Below are 17,485 nucleotides of genomic sequence, written 5' to 3' on the forward strand. Positions count from 1 at the left end.
CAAGCCGCTTGCTGTAACATCCTTATTTCTGCCAGGTTGTCAGCTTCCTTAATTCCTTGGGGAAGCAGGTTGGCAGGCTTGTGGCACATCTAGCAAAGGTTGTGTCTTCTTTCAGGGAAAACATACTGTAGTTCTCTCTGGTCTTCCTTTGTCTTTGGTGCATTCCTGCAGAGGGAGAAGGTTGGACAACAGTCTTTTTGTAATTACATGCTTGTAAATAATGGATTTTTACTTTTTATTTCCGTGGTCAAAAAGCTGAATGTATTCCATGTTCTTCCTACCTGCAAAGCAGAGCTGCATAAAGCCTTTAGCCTGACCTGAAATATTTCACAGAATGTGAAAAAATGAGACTGCAGGTTTTTCCTTACCACTCTTCATCTCTTTCACCCTTTTGTTTTTGACATGAACTTCAATTTTAACGCAAAAAAAAGTAATTTTAAAATGTCAACATAGAACAGTTCTACTTTTTCTGAACCCATTCCTGTTTATTTTATGCTGAAATTATCACTAATCTTTGTAATGCAGCAGAAACATTTTTAGTGAACTTACTATTAACCAGAAATTAAGATGTTCATTGCTTTTTACAGATTGTATTTCTCAGAGTTTACCCATTGTACCTTGTATATAGTTACTAATCCACTTTTTTGTGAAACACTGAAGTAATAAGACAGGAAAAGATGTATTTTTTCTTTTTAAGTGCTATCTTTGTTTTTGGCAAGTAATTTTTACCTGCTGTAGGCTGGAAGATTTTGTCATGCACAGTAGTTAATAACCTGACTTTAGTTAGATGTAATTTGTTCTAAATCTGTTGCACATTTCTTAGTGTATATCACAACCGTCCTTCACTATGGGAAACAGCTCTCATTTTACAATCACATTCATCTGTTCTGGTGATCTGGCATTACAAATATTTTTAAGTTACTTTGACTTACTTTATGTAACAAATGCTGAAATAGTAAGAGAGACTACAGAAAATGTGTGCAGATTATTTGTGAAAGTACACTTTTTGTACAGCAAATACTTTCGAGTAACTATAGAGAAGTAGACTACTGATCATTTATAACAAATATACGGAATTCACCATACAAGTTTCAGCAATATTTTAGTATTTTATCTGATAATGCTACCAAAGTCATTCTAAGAACATAAGTTATAATATAAGTTGAGTTACCAGTATTTTTAAACTAATCCTTCAGGACGATTCCTCTGTGGTGGTATCTGAATGTGGCTGTTTTATTGTCTTTATTTAAAGTTCTAATGAAAACAGCCCAGGGCTTCTGGAAAGAAGACAAGAGGAAACAACTGACATTTTTTCTCACTTTAGAAAAGAATAAGAAAATACACATTGCATTTAGGATCTCTAATTACTTCTTGCTCTGCTGTTAATGAAAGTGAAAATGGTTTCTGGCAAAGTGTTTCTGGTTTCCTCCCTCAGTGGCTGTGTGGTATAAGAACAAAAGCATCTCGTAAATGTCAAAGGGGAGGTCTGGGTTGTAGGGCTGAAGGTGCAAATCTAGTTACTCAAACTTGTGGTAGGAAGGAGATAGTTCTGTTTGTTCTCTTGTTCTCTTGTTCTGTTTGAGAGAGAATTGAGAAGTGTGGATTAGTCAGAACTTCTGTTGACAGATTGGTAATGGTTGCACATGTAGGTGCAGAGGAGTTAAGAAAAGAACCCAGAATTTAGGTTGACCATGTGAACTTTGCTATACTTGTAGGTATTTCAACAGTGTCATTACTAATATATTCCCTCATAATATTATCTGGTACTTTTGTCATTTAGATACATGGGGCACTACGCTTTATGAGGACAACACCAGTGTCCTGTGAATATTCCTTAAGTCTGAACAGTTTCTACCTTATCATTCTCAAATGTGAAAGGTGCTTGGTACAGGCTGTCAGGTGGTGGTGAGGCTGAATGCCATCTTTGAATTCCATCCATGCTTCTGCCACCAGAGTTGCTGTGAGACGCGGAGCAAATCACGCAAACTGACAAAGTCTCATTTAGTCACTAATCGAGTGTTACTAATTTTCTTAATACCCAAACTAAGGCACCTGTGACTGGATTCAAGGCTGTGTTCACTATCGCAATGAGATGTAATGGGAACAGGGCTTTAAGTGTGTGCAATGAAACTGTTAAGTATACTTGACAATGAGAGGTGTCAAGATAGGCCCCCACAATTTGTCTCAGTCTCTCTTTGTTCTCCACTTTCTTAGAGGAAGGTAATAGTACAACCTAATCTTGCCAAGATTGTGGGAAAGAACTTCACTGTTACTTGCAGGGCAGTAGGTGCCAGTGCAACGGGTGATGAATGCGCCTAAGCTAGAAACCTATTTATCATTTGTAGCAAAGCATGTACTGCTTTTATTTATGTTTAGGTCTGGTCATGCAGAAGATTTCCGTTTCTTTTCCTTATTTAAATTAATGTAAAATCTAAGTTTTAAGTATAGTGATTGAAGACCCTATGGGAAAGTATATAATAATTATGCGTTGTTGTTCAGTCAAACATAGTTGTAAAGTAACACAGCCTATCTAACTTTTGAAATGAAAGCAGTAAACAAAAATATACTAAACAAATCTCTTGTCTTAATCTTCATTTTGTTTTATGTACTTAAGCTCCTCTTTGAACCAGGATCTGAAAAAATTAAGTCTGTATTATTTAACACTCAGGATGTTTATATAAGCTGAGAAAATAATATAATTCTGATTTTATGGACTTGGAGGTGACATAGTCAAGATAAGACCATACGCATTTAAAGACATCAGTGTGTGAAAGCTAGTTTCAAGCTTATAGGTGCCAACCTTTAGACTGAACTCTGGACCAAGCTCCTTATACTGTGAGTGACACCTGAGAAGGGGTCATCCGAACAAGCCAGCCAGGCTGGCAGTGTCACAGTGTGTGTCCTCTGCAGTAGCCCTCTGCTAACCAAGAGGGAAATTGCTGAGGCCACGCGTAAGTCTGTGATGGTGCCTCTAAGGTTCCTCCATATATTTCACTTCGTGGTTGTTGACTGAGAGGCAGAAACAGACGCAGCATTTGAAGACGGCTGGCATGCTTGGGCAATGCCTATTGCTTCAGAGCCCGAGAGACCTGAGCAAAGGCATGGGTAATTTCTGAACTGTGTTTAGCTTAGGGTGACCTCAGTGTGAGCCATGTAGCCCTGGCAATCCAGAGCTGTTCTGGACAGGCACAGAGGCACCCAGGGAAACTTTACAGGCAAAACAAAACTATTTTCAGTGTTAGGCAGGTGGCAAATAAAAGTTTGTATCATTGCGGTTTTTGAGCTTTGGTACCTGGGCTTTCTTCAGACAACTTTAAATGCATTTTCTGCATTTGCTGTAAGACACACATTGTAATGCGTTGAACCTCAGATTTTCTTGTATGTACTTATTTTTTTTTTCTTCCCTTCTGTTGTCCTATTCCTTATTATGGACACATTTGGCCACTGTCAAATTGAATGATTTTTTTGCATGCTTGGTTGGCTGACGCTTTTTTCCCTAATTTGCTGATACAGTCAACTGTGCCAGTAAAGCAATTATGCAAAATTGTGTATAAAGGTTTAATGATACAAAACACTGTTCATCACAAATCTAATTGTGTTTCTTACCATTCTTCCATATAAAAAGGTTTTGAGATGTTTGAATTAGGATGTCCGTGGTTGAGATCTATTTTGTTAAACAATGTATTTAGTTTAGTAGATCAAGGAACATTTAATGTACATCACTGTTAACTGTGGAAAGAAGCAATAAACAAAAATAGTGACTTGGAGGTGTTCAGATAATGGTTTATATGCTTTCAGGTGGTGATTATGAGAATTCTGCTTTATTACATGTCTCATTAGCTTAGACTGTTATGTATTTTACATTACAAATTATAACTATGGGTGGCTGATTGTGCACCAAGTCTGTAATACAATACAAAGTTTAAAAATATAAAGTTAGATATACTAACAAAGTAGTATAATGTGTCTGAGTAGTGAAAACAAAGAAATAATGGGTTAAAGCAGAATTGACAGGTGCAGCGTACTGAGGTTCGATATCTGATTTGCACACAGGTAATTGAACTGTCTCAGGAAAAGAACAGTGAAGCAACACTTGGTATTGCTTTCCCTGAAACCAAAGATATCGTTGGTTTTTCTTGGTCCAGAACAGAGACATTTAGACATTTGGATCCATTTAGAAACATTTCAAAACTGATATTTCTGCTTCATGTTTACATTGATATTTTCTGATGTCTGCCCTGCTACTTTCCTCGGAATGCTGTCTGGGATTTGATCTTACCACAGAAAGTATTAGTGAGTCAGATATTGTTACTGGGACTGACATATCGTAGAGTCTTGTTTGTATCAGGCCATTATGTACTGCAGGAAGAGACTTTCTGCCACAGCTGCTAGAGACAAAGCATGCACTGCTTCCATCAGATTATGTATGAGGAGGGAGAGCAAAAGCGGCTCTCCTTCCTATCCCTTTCTTAACAGTTAACAGTTCTACTTAGCTGTATGTGATCTTTGCACTAAGAAAGTGTTAAAGACTGTAAGAAGAAGGAATAGCAAATAACCTGGCAGTGCTTTCTGCTGCCTCCTTGGTCAGGAGGGAAGTGGATCACACTTTGGTTCTAAATTATGAAGGTGAGTTCTGTTCACTTGGGTGCTCCATTGCAGTCACATATGAGCTGTTTTATACTGGACACAGCACTCTGTAGCTTGTATAAGCAGCTTCAACTTACTGCTTTCTGAAAACACGCCTGAAGCAGTCCTGGAGATTTCAGGAATGTCAATTGTTTGTGTATATAAATGAGCTTATAAATGGTTGTTTTTGCAGTCTTCTGTAGCTCATCGAGGGTAACTGTATCACAGCCAGAGAAAAGAAAAAAGAACTATTATTTTTTTTTCCTCCACAGTCTGCTAATGCTTTCAGGGCTTGATCTAATGTGCCTTTAACAAACCATGAACTTCTTTCCTACGGAGTCACTGCATCCTGCCTACATTCAGTGTAGGCAGAAAACCATTATCCTAATCCACTCTCCCATCATATCACTAGCAAGCACATGTAAGTGTTTGGGTTTTTTTTTGAATATTTATTTTGATGCAAGGAGGGTTAAGTCTTTTATTTGGCAACACAAACTAGAAGATTGTGACTTCTCAACTTCGTGGCCTTAATTGTGGGAATTCTGGTTTTCAGCTACAACATGTTTTGACAAATGTACAACAGTCACATTTGGCTTTAGGAGAAAAGTCCTGCTGCCTCACAACAACTTCAGAATAGTTCACCTCTGTAGGTAGGATAGCTTTAACATGTAGGTGCTGAAATGATCAGTCTTTTGCTTTGTTTTTTAACAGGTACGGTTATATGCAAGGCCTGATGCAATCCGAAGAGGATCGGGGGACTATGCTCTAAATATTACAAGGAGACTTATTGAATTTTATGAAGATTATTTTAAAGTGCCCTATTCCCTGCCAAAATTAGGTAAGATTTACTCTAGAACATGAAGTTCTAGCCCAAAAACGGGAGACTGAGTCAGCTTATTTAGAGGAAGTTCAAGACTGGAATGCCGTAGATTTCAAGGTAAAGAGTGTTTGGGTTAATTTAGAAGCATCAATAAACAAGGAATTTTTCATCTCTTCCTTGCAGAAGAAGGGCAGCCACATTTTTCCCTCTTCAGTCTCACAATGAAAGGAGCAGGAAGCAGACAGTATGTAAATTTGTTAGACAGTGGGAGAAGAATTTGAGACCTTTCACTGATAAGTGGGTTGGGTTTTTTTTGATGCTGTTTATTTTGATCCTTGCTTTCATTAGATTGCCCTTGGGAGATCTTTGTTCTGTAATAGTTGTATCTTGATGTCTCAACTTTAGATGGGGAATTGCATTGAAAATACTTGTGGAAACTGGGAACCTGTAACAGCACAAGGCAATATTTTTATGATGGCTTATGTGCTTTATTAATGATTATTAGTACATATGCTTTACTCTATTGAAGGAATTGCTGTGGACATGCTATGCTCGTCAAGTAAATGTAAAAGCTGTCAATTTATATTATTTTTTAAATAGTTTCTTCTCCTTCTCTCTTTCACCACACTCAGCTGTTCTCCTATACACTTGAATACTTTACAGCATATTATTACACCCTCCCTCCTTCAGAGCATGTTTGATCAAGATCCAGAAAAGCCTATTGCTCAGCAGCAGAAAAAGAGCTTTTATTTGATCAGAAGTGTTAGAGTTGGAACCACAGGTGATCCTCCCAGGAACCTAGAATCTATTTCGTTAAATCTATTGCCTGCTGAGTGGCTTTATTAGTCTTACAGCTAACAGTGCAGGAGCTAGATAAAGTAATTGATGTTGTTAGATGAGGGTGTTGCATGATTTTTTTTTTTTTATAGGAATGTTGTGGCATTTGTTTCTTGTTGTCTTTAAATAATGAATTACAGGCATTGTTCTCCTGGAAAAATATTCAGTTGGATTAAACATGGTACAACTTTGCGTATCCTTTGGTATCTAGCTTCAGGTATGTAATGGTGAATTCATAAAGGAAGTTGTACACATATAGGTACCAAAAATATCGAAGGAGGGAAGAAATCAGAAACTTTGCTCTGAATATCATGGATGAACAGTGGGACTGTGATCGTTACTTCAGGTAGTTTACTGAAAATGCCAGGTAGCAGCAGGCAGTAGCGGCTGTTTCTGCTTCAGAATATCACAATTACAACATATTATCTTTCAGCTCAATGTGATATATTGGTTATCATTATGCTGTGGCATATATTTTTAAAATATCTCATCAGAAATGAATATGTTCCATTTTTAGTCTCTTTGGAACAGAATAGGAAGAATAGTTGCAAGTAAAGTTGTGATTTTTTTCATCAAGTAATTGGAGTAAAGTTGTTGAGTTAGTATTGAACACTGTTTGAAAACTTTAGTTGTTCTGTAGTGATACTATAGGAAATAGTTTGCCAAGTTTGTTACGCTAAAAGAAGGTTAAATGTACTTAATGTAAATATAAAGAAGAAAACTTCAAAACTCTCTTAGTGAAAAATATTTTTGAAAATTTGATTTGCATATGAACATATGTTTATTCCTAGTTCAGCAGAACACTGAGATCACTAAGTTTAAGCATTTGCTGAGTGTTTTTAGCCTGAAATAAAACGGTGATTTTATTTTTTTTTTATGGGCAAATGGAAAGTTAGGAACAATAGTCTGAGGGGTGAATTGGAAGAGTAAAAATGAAAACACTATAGTCTTTCTATGATTTTGCAGTAGCATTAAAGATTTTCTGAGAGAAGAGACAGAACAGCATTAGCTACAGCAGTGGAAGGAGTTCGCACCAGGGGCATGCGTCGATTTAGAAAACATGCCTGCTCTCTGAAGCCTTGGGACCATAACCTGATGTGCTGCTCTCACCACTGCAAAGGATTGTGTACTTCATTAAGGTTTAAAGAAAAATCAGAATGTATTTTGTGGGACATTTTAGGAGTTTTTAATTTGATTTGTAAATAAAATGTGAAGTATCTTCAAGTGGGAGTGAAAACTGAAGAATATAGTTTAAAAACTTTTCTAATGACAGTGCCAGTTTTGTAGAAAATATTCTATTTCAAATGTAGATGTTAAAAAATATTTTTTCCCCCATATATTGTCTCGTTCTAACACGAGTGAACTTAAACATAATTATTTGGTTGAAAAAACTTTTTTTTTTCAGAATAATTCTGTTGTTGAAATACTGACCAGCTTACTCTGCAGGTGCTGTATGAGCTGTAAGGTGATATATTATTGTCAGTGATGTACGTTGATGTGTGTGTGGGACAAGGGGCCGGCAACCCTTGGCGAACCACTTTCCTTGTCTACCTGCTCATCCATTTGAACTGTCTGTGTGGTGGGCGTGGGCATATCTGAGGACATTTGTGCTTCTGATGTGTTGGTATATGAGGAATTTGTGTTCATCTGTTCACTTATGTTATTGAAGTCCATTTCTGCAGATCCTTGACATCTGAAAGTAGTGCTTGTCATCAGAGTTTGTAGTAAATCAGCTAGTGTTTCCTATAGGCACTTCTTTCTCCTGACACTCTTGACTACTTGACTGTTTTGTCCAGGATTTTTTACTGTACTTGGATGCAATCAGATGTCTGTGGTTGCTGTTGCCATTTGTGGGCTCTGCTGACTTCTTGGTACCCTTTGTTATCATCTGGAACTGAGGAGAATCTGGGGGAACCTTTTTATCACCCAATTACTAAGATTTTTTATATCTTATATGACCTGTACTAACTTCAGAATGTACTGGAACAGTAGATTTGTTTGCCAATTGATGTGAATTCTGGTAATGAATGTGAATTGGGGAGTTCCTGTCATATGAATAAAAAGTTTCTACAGTTAAAAGTTCTGCTTAGCTTGTAGGTATGTGCCTTTTGCCACATTGTACTCTGAACTGGAAGATGCTTGTGTAGGGTTTCAAGCTAATAGGTTTTGTATGAATTTAATTTCTGAGGAATAAGCGAGGTCTTTTAAAAAACGTATTTTTCCAAGACTATAATATCATTATAAACACTAGATAAACTGAGGAGTGGATAATGCATTGGGTTTTATTTAATTTGAAAAAGTTAAGCAGTGGAGTTCTCAATTGTATCTCTGTTACTGGTGAATATAAAATGTATTTCTGTATTTGTATAATGTATTTATTTTTAAACTAGTTAGCAATATAAAAAAATTCTTATTATGCATAGAGGGTTTTTTACAAGGCTTTTTGAGACTGGAATAGTTTCCCTACTGGGAATGGTTAGGTAGGTGATTACTCTTTACATGTGAATAGTTGTGACTCTTGAGTTGTAAATGATTTGGAGTGGAGGGGTTAATGGTCTTTTGCAACCAAGACTCAAGGGCCGCCCAGGGAGGTTAGCAGGAGGCAGGTGCAGAGAATGCAAAAAAATCAGTTAATGCAGCAGGTGGTAGATTCTTGAAACTCCTTGTCAAAAGAGATTGTAGATACAAAAAGTTTATATGGGTCCAAAGAGAGACATGGACAAGTACTTGAAGAGGTGATTCATGGGAAGAAATCCCATGGTTTGAAAACAGAAGCCAGGAACTTATGAGAGTGCTATTTATACTTCCTTGGTCTTACTCTTTCCTGAACATCTGCTTGTGGCTGCTCTTGGAGAGGAGAATACTGAGCTAGGCAGTCGTTTTTTGTATGAGCTGACAAAGTTATCCAGAAGTTCCTAGTCTTCCAGTTTCCTAAGAGTTTCTACTAAAAAGCCACAGGTTCTCTTTTCTAGAATATTTCATGTACTAGAACTGGGGAAGTTTAAGGCTCTAGTTAGAAAAGACCGACAAAATCTCATGTGTGGAGCATAAATGAGCCATTTGTGTGAAGATTTTTGGGTTTCTGGACACTGGTTTTCCTTCCCTTAACAGCACTACAGTATCACAGTGTTAATGGAATGAATTTACTGCTTCTCTGAAAACTTATTTTACAACTCTTTTTTTTTATTCTGAACACTGTATTTAGACACCTATTTAATTAGCATAACCACTATGGGTTGTGTAAAGGAACTCGGGTGTCCCAAGGGTTAGACACACAGTACCTAACTCAAAGCCACTTTGCTTGGATTCATTCAACTTTAGGCACTCAACTGGTGTGTCTAAATTAGCAAGCTGATTGTCTAAGGTCTACAGGAAGAAGACGTTTAGTGATGGAGAGCTGTAAAGAGCATTGAGAAGAACTTGAGCTTCTCAGAAAGCTTTTAATTCCCCATTGAAAGTGTTCTGAAAAGTGGAAATATGAACAGCTGAAGAATCCACTTCAGGACATGGCTGCATATGTTACAGAAAGACTGAACGAAAATGAATTCCCTTGCTATTTAATGATGAGGCCAGTGGATATGAATTGATATTTAATTTATAATACTGCAGTTTGTGTGACCACTATAGTGCTAAAATATATCTTTTAAAAAAGAAAATAATTTTCCCAGACTTTAGGAGGTCTCTTTCTGCAGATTTGCTATACAGCAAACTTTGGAGTTTTTTTTATTTTTGTTTTTTTTTTTTCTTGCAGGTATGTTCAAGGTACTAATTACCGGATTAATGCAAAAATGATATCATCTTGTTTTCATTATGCAGCATAAACCACTTTAAGTTGTGAATCCGAAGTCTCAGAAAATGATTTTCCAAGGAATTTAGTAAATGTGCTATACAATGGAAGATAAGATTGCACCATTAACATTTGTTATTTGAGTACTTTTGGAGAACAGAATTCAGTTTATAAAATGTGTCATGGAAGAATTTAAACTCTTATGATGTGAAAAATAGCTCAGCCACATATAGAAAAATTCATCAGGGATCTGTTCTGATTTTTAAAGGAAACTCACGAACCTTTGCTGTTTTACCTGATTGTTATCAGTGAATATTTTGGTTGCTGCGTGAGGCATTGCAGAATGAAAGTGTTGGAATGGCCAAGTGACTGTGTCTGCTAGTGCTGAGTTAACTTTGATTTAATTGCTTTACTATTAACTTGACTATTAACTCTGCTTTAGTTCTGCTAAAAGTTTCACGATTTCTGCCCTCACACTTTATCTTTCTCCCTAGAAAGGTGACCTGTTTCGGCCATCTGTCCAACGCTGACCTGGAATTGCTGTATTACCTCAAGCAAGATAGCTCATTTTTCCTTCTCTATCTATAAAATGAAAACAATAATTAATACTGCTTGGTTTTTGTTTTTATAGTAGTTGAAAATTATCTTCAGTTTGATTGCCTTTTGATTAAGATCTTGGCAACCTGAAAATTTAAGAAATGCTGATCTGGTCTCTACAAGGCCTGTAGAGTTTCATAGCATTTTTATGATGTCATAGCTGTAGTGTCGGTCTGAACTGTACATAGTCTTTCTGAAAGATGTCCAATCTCTTCTACTTGAAGAGAATCCATCACTACTCTGTAGGAAAGAGAGAAAGGAGTCTGAATGAGTTGTTAGTTGGTCTGTCTTCTTAATTGAGGAGAAAGTAGTATAGGAAGGGAGATGTCCTGGGAGTGGGAGGTAAAACTTCCAGAATGAGGAAGGGTAGGAAAGGAGGCACTAGGAATTCAATTTTTGTGTCTAAACATAATAGATGGGTGCTGTTCAAAATGCCCCGGGGTACCCTGAAGACACCTAGCTGCTGCTCCTGCTTGCCCACAGATGACATCCTGCTGGGCCATGGCTGGTCAATAGCTCCACACGGATTTTTTTTAATAACTTTGAGCATTTCAACTGGGACTGTCACACATGTTTAGGCAGAAAAGTGGAAACATACTTTTTTCTTTGACCAGGTACTTGAAACAGGCGTAATGCCTCTGCACACAGAGGACTGTTAGTTGATACAGAGCATTTGTACACAGAATGAACTATGTCACTTTTACTCTGACCTTCTGAAACGTTTTGTTTGTTTTTTTTTTTTTTCCTTTTTATATTGCTAAGCTGTGAGCACTTTAAAACGTCAACTGGTCAGGGCTCCAGAGGGAAAAATTCCAGCTCCAGCAATAAAAAAAAACCCTATGTGTTTTCTCCGAACAGTGCTTTGAAATATCAAAAAAACCCTGTGAGTTACTAAATTGAAACAAACTGTGTAGAAAATCAGCCCATAGTATGATGTTAGGGAAGAAAAGAAAATATAATCTTCACTTAAGAGTTATTCTTACTGTGTTGCTCTAAACTGTTTTAAATGGTAACCCAATTAATTCCAGTGATTAGTATAATACAGCTCATAATGGGCATCATAACTTGTTTTGGAAATTTGTTAAGAGGAACCCAATGTCTCTGTTGACTCGGCGTGACAAATCTGATACTGTTTGCAGGAGACAGGAAAAGTTGCATATGGGAATAAAGCAGCTTTATATAGAACAAAGATGAATGGCCCCTGGGGGAAATAATCCTCTTCTGAATGAAATGTTTTCTTTTCATTATGTAGTGATTTCCTTCCCCTCTTAATTGTGACATGCATAGAATCCAAACCTTAGGAACAAGAAAAGTGTTCTGATAGTAGCGCTATTGCTGATGGAAGTTTGGTCAACCCATAGTAAGAGTAAGGTGACCAAATCTGACAGGATCCCTGCTGGCTACTCAGCTAAATCAGCTTGGCTTTTAAATAAGTAATTAAAAAAAAAAACAAAGAAGGTGATGCTGTTGTTATGAGAGTGAGACAGGATGTGGGATTGTAGGAGACTTCATGGAAATGTCAGGACTTTTTTTTGAGCTGTAAGAATCCTTCATCTGCATGTAAATAGATTTTTTTTTCTAAGCTGCTCTTCAGTAAGTTATTTGAGCAGTTAGTACCAGCGTTGAAATAGGTGCACTAAATTTTATCAGTGTCTACTCTGAATTCTTTACCTTGTGAGAAACACAGATGCCTTCAGAAAGCGATGCATTTTACTGTAAGTTAGGAGAAACAAATCTTCCCTGCAGAGGTACCAGTGGAGATGTCTTTGCTGATTATATAGAGAGAAGACTAATCTGATTAGTTTAAATTTGATTAGTTTAAATAAAGATGAGGTAAATCCTTCTATAGGATTTGTAAAATGGGGTAAGATCTTTGACAGACACAGAAATGCCACAGAAATTACAGGAATTGCCGGAAAACTGTGTGAACTTTTACCTGGTATGAGATGGTTAAGTGTCTAAAAGCAGATAAATCCAAAATACTTTTTAGATAGCCATAGCTAAAGTAGTTTTCATTATAGCTCCTTTCATTCTGCCTGAACGCCTCTCTCATCCCTTATTGTCTTCTCCAGGGCTGCTGGTGATTGTCTTTTGGTTAGCTTAATCATACTGTTCTTGACCAGAAATATGCACTTATGAATATCAGATTTTTGAAGGTTAGTACTGATTTGCGCTGCAAAATAGTATTTTTGAAACCAGAGTCTTCTTGACCATGGCCAGTTTTTGAGCTTTTTTTAAGAAGGAATACCTGTTAGGTCTGACAGTTGAGAGGGTTCATCACAGACTCTGACCAGCAACTGAAATGTTTTACACTAGCAACTGTAGCTTTGTCTTAAAGAAGCATATGTATAAGAAAAAGCTTAGGCCTTGCCCCCAACAATGACCTTCATGTTTGTATAGGCACTAGGAACTGTGGATTTTATTGTGGGATAGGGGCTATATGTTATTAGGGTTTTCGGAGAGTTACTTTCTGTGCATGGTATGGCACTATGAAAGTTAGCATGTAGGGATCAGAGCTGCATGGTGGAGAAACAGATTTAGAAGGGCTTGGAAGAAAGTGACATCATATCACTGAGGATATTGGAATAGATTTAGATGGCATTCTTGAAGAGGAGTGTGTGTGAGTCCTTGAGCAGTGTATAGGAAGACTGGATTGCAGTAGGAGGTGCTCTACTAGGAAATTTTTCCTTTTAAAAGTTGTACCTAGTATTTAATTTGAATGGAAATATTTAACACAACCGGTCTCTATCAATTAACTAGAGTAGTGAGGAGAAAGTAATGGCATTTTCTTTCATCTGGAAATCATCCAGGCCATCCTTCCTGCTAAATATAAACCAAGTTGCACAGGAATGCATCCAGGAGTGTTTTGAATATCCCCAGAAAAGGAGATTCCACAAACCCTCTGGGCAGCCTGTTCCAGTGCTCTATCCCCCTCAAAGTAAAGATTTTTATCCTCACGTTCAAGTTTTCTTTTGTGCCTTTTGCCCCTTGTTATGCCACTGTGCACCACTGAAAAGAGTCTGGCCCCATTGTCTTGACATCCACCCTTTAGATATTTATAAGCACTGATAAGATCCCCTTTCAGTCTTCTTCTCTAGGCTAAATAGACCTCGAAATGACTGTTGTTCACCTAATGAAACAGATAGTTGACCTACGCAATCTTCTAGAGTAAGTAGTGCTTTAACATCACCCTCAACATATCTCTGTTTATGGATATACAGCTAACAGAATACCAGTGACGTGTTAAATACAGAATAATTTGAGCAAATGAAAGTAGTAATTTTGAATAATGAAAGTAAGTAAGGACTTAATTGACTTTTTGTAGTTTTGGTTGTATCTGGTTCATATTCATAATCATTTGAGAAATTTTGAATAAAGATAATTTCAAGATCACTTCATAAGAGTTCCAATTTTCTTTTAAATCTGTAGTTTCAAGTTTGGGATAAAACCAAGGATACTATGGTGACTTCCATTTTTTCTATCTTATGTGCAGAGCAGAGACTTTCCTACCTGAAGAGTGAAGCTCAGTAATTGCAAGGTATTGAACCGTCAAACACCGATAACTCAGACTTTTTTTAATGTGTGCAGTTTGAGTATAGGACAATTTTATTCTTTCCTAAGCATTTATGTTATTAATTGACTGAAACAGATAGTTTTGCATACCGGAGCAGCAGCAATATGTTCCAATAGAATTTTCTTCTTGTTCAGCACTGTGGTAAAGGTTTTTGTCCTCCTGCATTTCATTTGAAAAGTGAGGAAGGCTCAGTTTCAAGTCAGACTCAGAAGCAAGTTCAAATGAGTCTAAAAGGAGCTATAAATGATTATAACGGACTCTTTCTACCAGTCCTGTCTATAAACTAGTGTTCTGTACTAGCCTTATTATAGCTATGCCTAGTGTTTTGCTTGTTGAACCCTGTAGCTGCTGCATTGACTCTCTGGCCCTGGAAGAGCCAATGTCATGACAAAGCCTATTCAGACTTTTATTTTAGAAGCATAATTTTATTTAGCTTGAAACTTGCACAGCAACACCAGTACAGCCATTTTCCTTGATTGAGGAAGGCTAGAAAGGCTTAAAAGACTTCTCTCTGGCAGCTTCTCCTCACGCTAGGCACTTAGAGTTGTTATGGTTTGCCTAGCTCCCTGCCTTCCTTCTCTTATGGTGGGCCTGGTGTTCATTTATTAGCTAAGTGTATTAGGGTGCTTAGCTATAGTATCAAAGCTGTTCTGTAATTTATGCCATGTATTCAGAGTCTCTGAATGGCTGGAATGACAACTTCCATGTGTAAAGACTAGATTTTTCAAGAGGAAATTTCAACAATTCTTGCATTGAGTTGTTCCTTTTTCAGAGATAACAATTGTTTTCACAACAATTTTGGAAACAGTGCCATCATTTTCATGCTGAGCTGGACTTTTAAGAATGTACAATTTTAATTATTTTTCATATCAGTATCACTGCTAAAATAAGAATAGAGAACAAGTTTGGTTGGTTGTTGTTTTTTTATTCCCTGCAGCACTGGAGAAGTGTTCCTGTTAACTCTCTGTGTTTACAGTTTTAGAAGGAGTGTGCTCCTTTGGGGTAGTTTGTTATGCTCTCCAGATGGTGTTGTGACAAAGTTTGTTTCCCATTAGATGCTGATTTGAGGGCACCAGATACATTACTTTGAGAAACAGAAGTTTCACCAGGCAAAATTGATGAGAAAGCACTTTGTCCACTAACTCACTTAAACTCACTTGCATTTGCTTTTTAAAATTTTCTTATGTTTATCTTGACATATGCATGTGTATTTAAAAGTTTTGATGTAATTCAGACTTACTGTAACATCAAGATCAGGACAACTCCTTAATTGTCCCTACCGAGAATGTTCTTCTTTTGAACCCTGTTCTTCTTTTTGAACCAACTTTTTGAATCAGAAAGAAAACAGATGAGGGAAGTACACACACACAAATATTTCTATGCAATGAATATTCTTATTTCCTAATAAATCTGAAACTTAAGAGTTATGCATTACTGGAGCAGTGACAGTTAAAAAAAAAAATCAACCACTTACTGATAATGTCCTGAATATTAGAAACAGTTAAAAGTCTGTATGTAGATGTATAAAATGAGCTTTCACATCTTTCTTCTGTACTGTAAAAAAAAATAGATACAGACATAAAGAAGATACATTTTCATATATCATCAAAGAGTATGAGGAGTTTCTTTCAAGAGATTATGACAGTGTCTTGAAAAAGATTATAGCACATTAAAGTGGAACTTAAATAGGCCAGAGATTTCTGTTCATACAAAAGATGTGAAGGAGTGTATAACTGCAGAGCTGAATAAACCTATTGCTGCTGCCGAGATTCTGCTGGCTTAGTTATAAACCTTCCACCTGTACTAGCTAGTTTCTGTAAGCTACTGAAATTCAAAGGGATGCGTGTGCTCACCTTTTATTGCTTTTGCTAAGGATATTGTAACTGAAAAGATATTCTAACACAATGAATTATGCTACGTTCGCAGCACCATGCCTGAAGCAACTTCATTTTTGCACTAAGGAAACGAATGATTTTCAGTGTAAAGATGAAAATATTAAGATGGCTGAACAACTTTCATTAAAGCAAGTGAATTGTCACTGTGCATTCTTCCTGCCCCCACATCCCCCTGACAAGCTTCTTAGAATAGTATATGGACATTAAAAGAATCACTTCTTAAAAATGCTGTGGAAATCTGCGGCAGATACTCTAAAGTTGCTTTCCGTGTTCTCCCTTGCCATGTATAAATTCTCTTTTTCTTTGCTTCTAATTTATTTAAATACCATCTGCTTATGTATTTAAAGTGTTACATTTCCAAATTCAGGATCAGTTCTGCAAAGGCTGCTTTTTCCTTCGCTGTCTCTGATTCTTATCAGTAACACTTCTAACAAAACTGTCCTCATGAAGATATATATTTGTCATAGTGATAGCACAATTCAGAAACTTTATTAAGCTAAACCAACTCCCACTGTTCAACTCAAAAATATGTTCCTTGTCATATGCTGCTCCTTACTGAAATTAAACTCAGGCAATATTTTAGTCTAGAGAAATCAAGTCACTTTTTTCTCCTGGCATGTTCAGCTTTGGCATAGCTGAACATAATTCTGGTGTTCTATGTTACTGGGCAGTTGAATCCCAGAGCTGGTAGGAGGGAGAGGCAAGGGATAAGGTGCAAAAAGATGCATGAAAAAAACTTATAAATGTATTCTGGAGACCCTTGTCAGCTCTGCAGTGGTGGAAGACTTGTCAGTGGAGTGAATCACAGCAAGAGGGCTCCTGTATTTTATTCAGTAGGGGGCTTGGTCTATCACCAACACCATGGCATTAGCTACAGATGAATTTCCTTTGAGCATCATAATGTACAAGGACAGAGATTTTGATGGAACTTTAATTACACATGGCTGTGTTTGTGATACAACTCCTAAAGCAATAACAAAGGTCAGTAGTTGAATTCCTCTTATGAAATTATTTGAGATATTTCCATAGTTTTAATAGTACCTAAACATTTCATAAACATTGCTGGCTGTTTACGCATAATATATTTTACAAATGAAAAAGCACCAGTGTTCTCTTGGCCTACTTAGAGGCATAACTGAAGGGCGAAGAGTGCTGAGAGGTGAAGGCAGGCAGATGTTTTGCTCATCAGACCTGTATAAAACATTTAGTTGTGAGATAAAATTTGAGCATGTATTGAAACAGAAGACAGTTGGAACTTGCATCCTTTCGTAATTAAGTATTGATGATTTATGTTTCATGTGAGGGACATGCAAGTGGCTCCAATACTTCCTACTTTAGAATTGATATTT

At 36.9% G+C, this 17,485-nt stretch overlaps 1 protein-coding gene across 1 annotated transcript in view; it reads left to right on the top strand.

The window, feature by feature from the left end:
* The window catches only part of TRHDE (thyrotropin releasing hormone degrading enzyme), a 219,476-nt gene that overhangs the window by 33,509 nt on the left and 168,482 nt on the right, over positions 1–17,485 (top strand). Inside the window, exon 3 of the mRNA XM_009566220.2 lies at positions 5,338–5,464. Coding sequence (XP_009564515.2) covers positions 5,338–5,464 — 127 coding nt within the window. The remainder of the gene's footprint in view (positions 1–5,337; positions 5,465–17,485) is intronic.

Source organism: Cuculus canorus, chromosome 1 (assembly GCF_017976375.1).
Source record: "Cuculus canorus isolate bCucCan1 chromosome 1, bCucCan1.pri, whole genome shotgun sequence".
NCBI classification, from domain to species: Eukaryota; Metazoa; Chordata; class Aves; order Cuculiformes; family Cuculidae; genus Cuculus; species Cuculus canorus.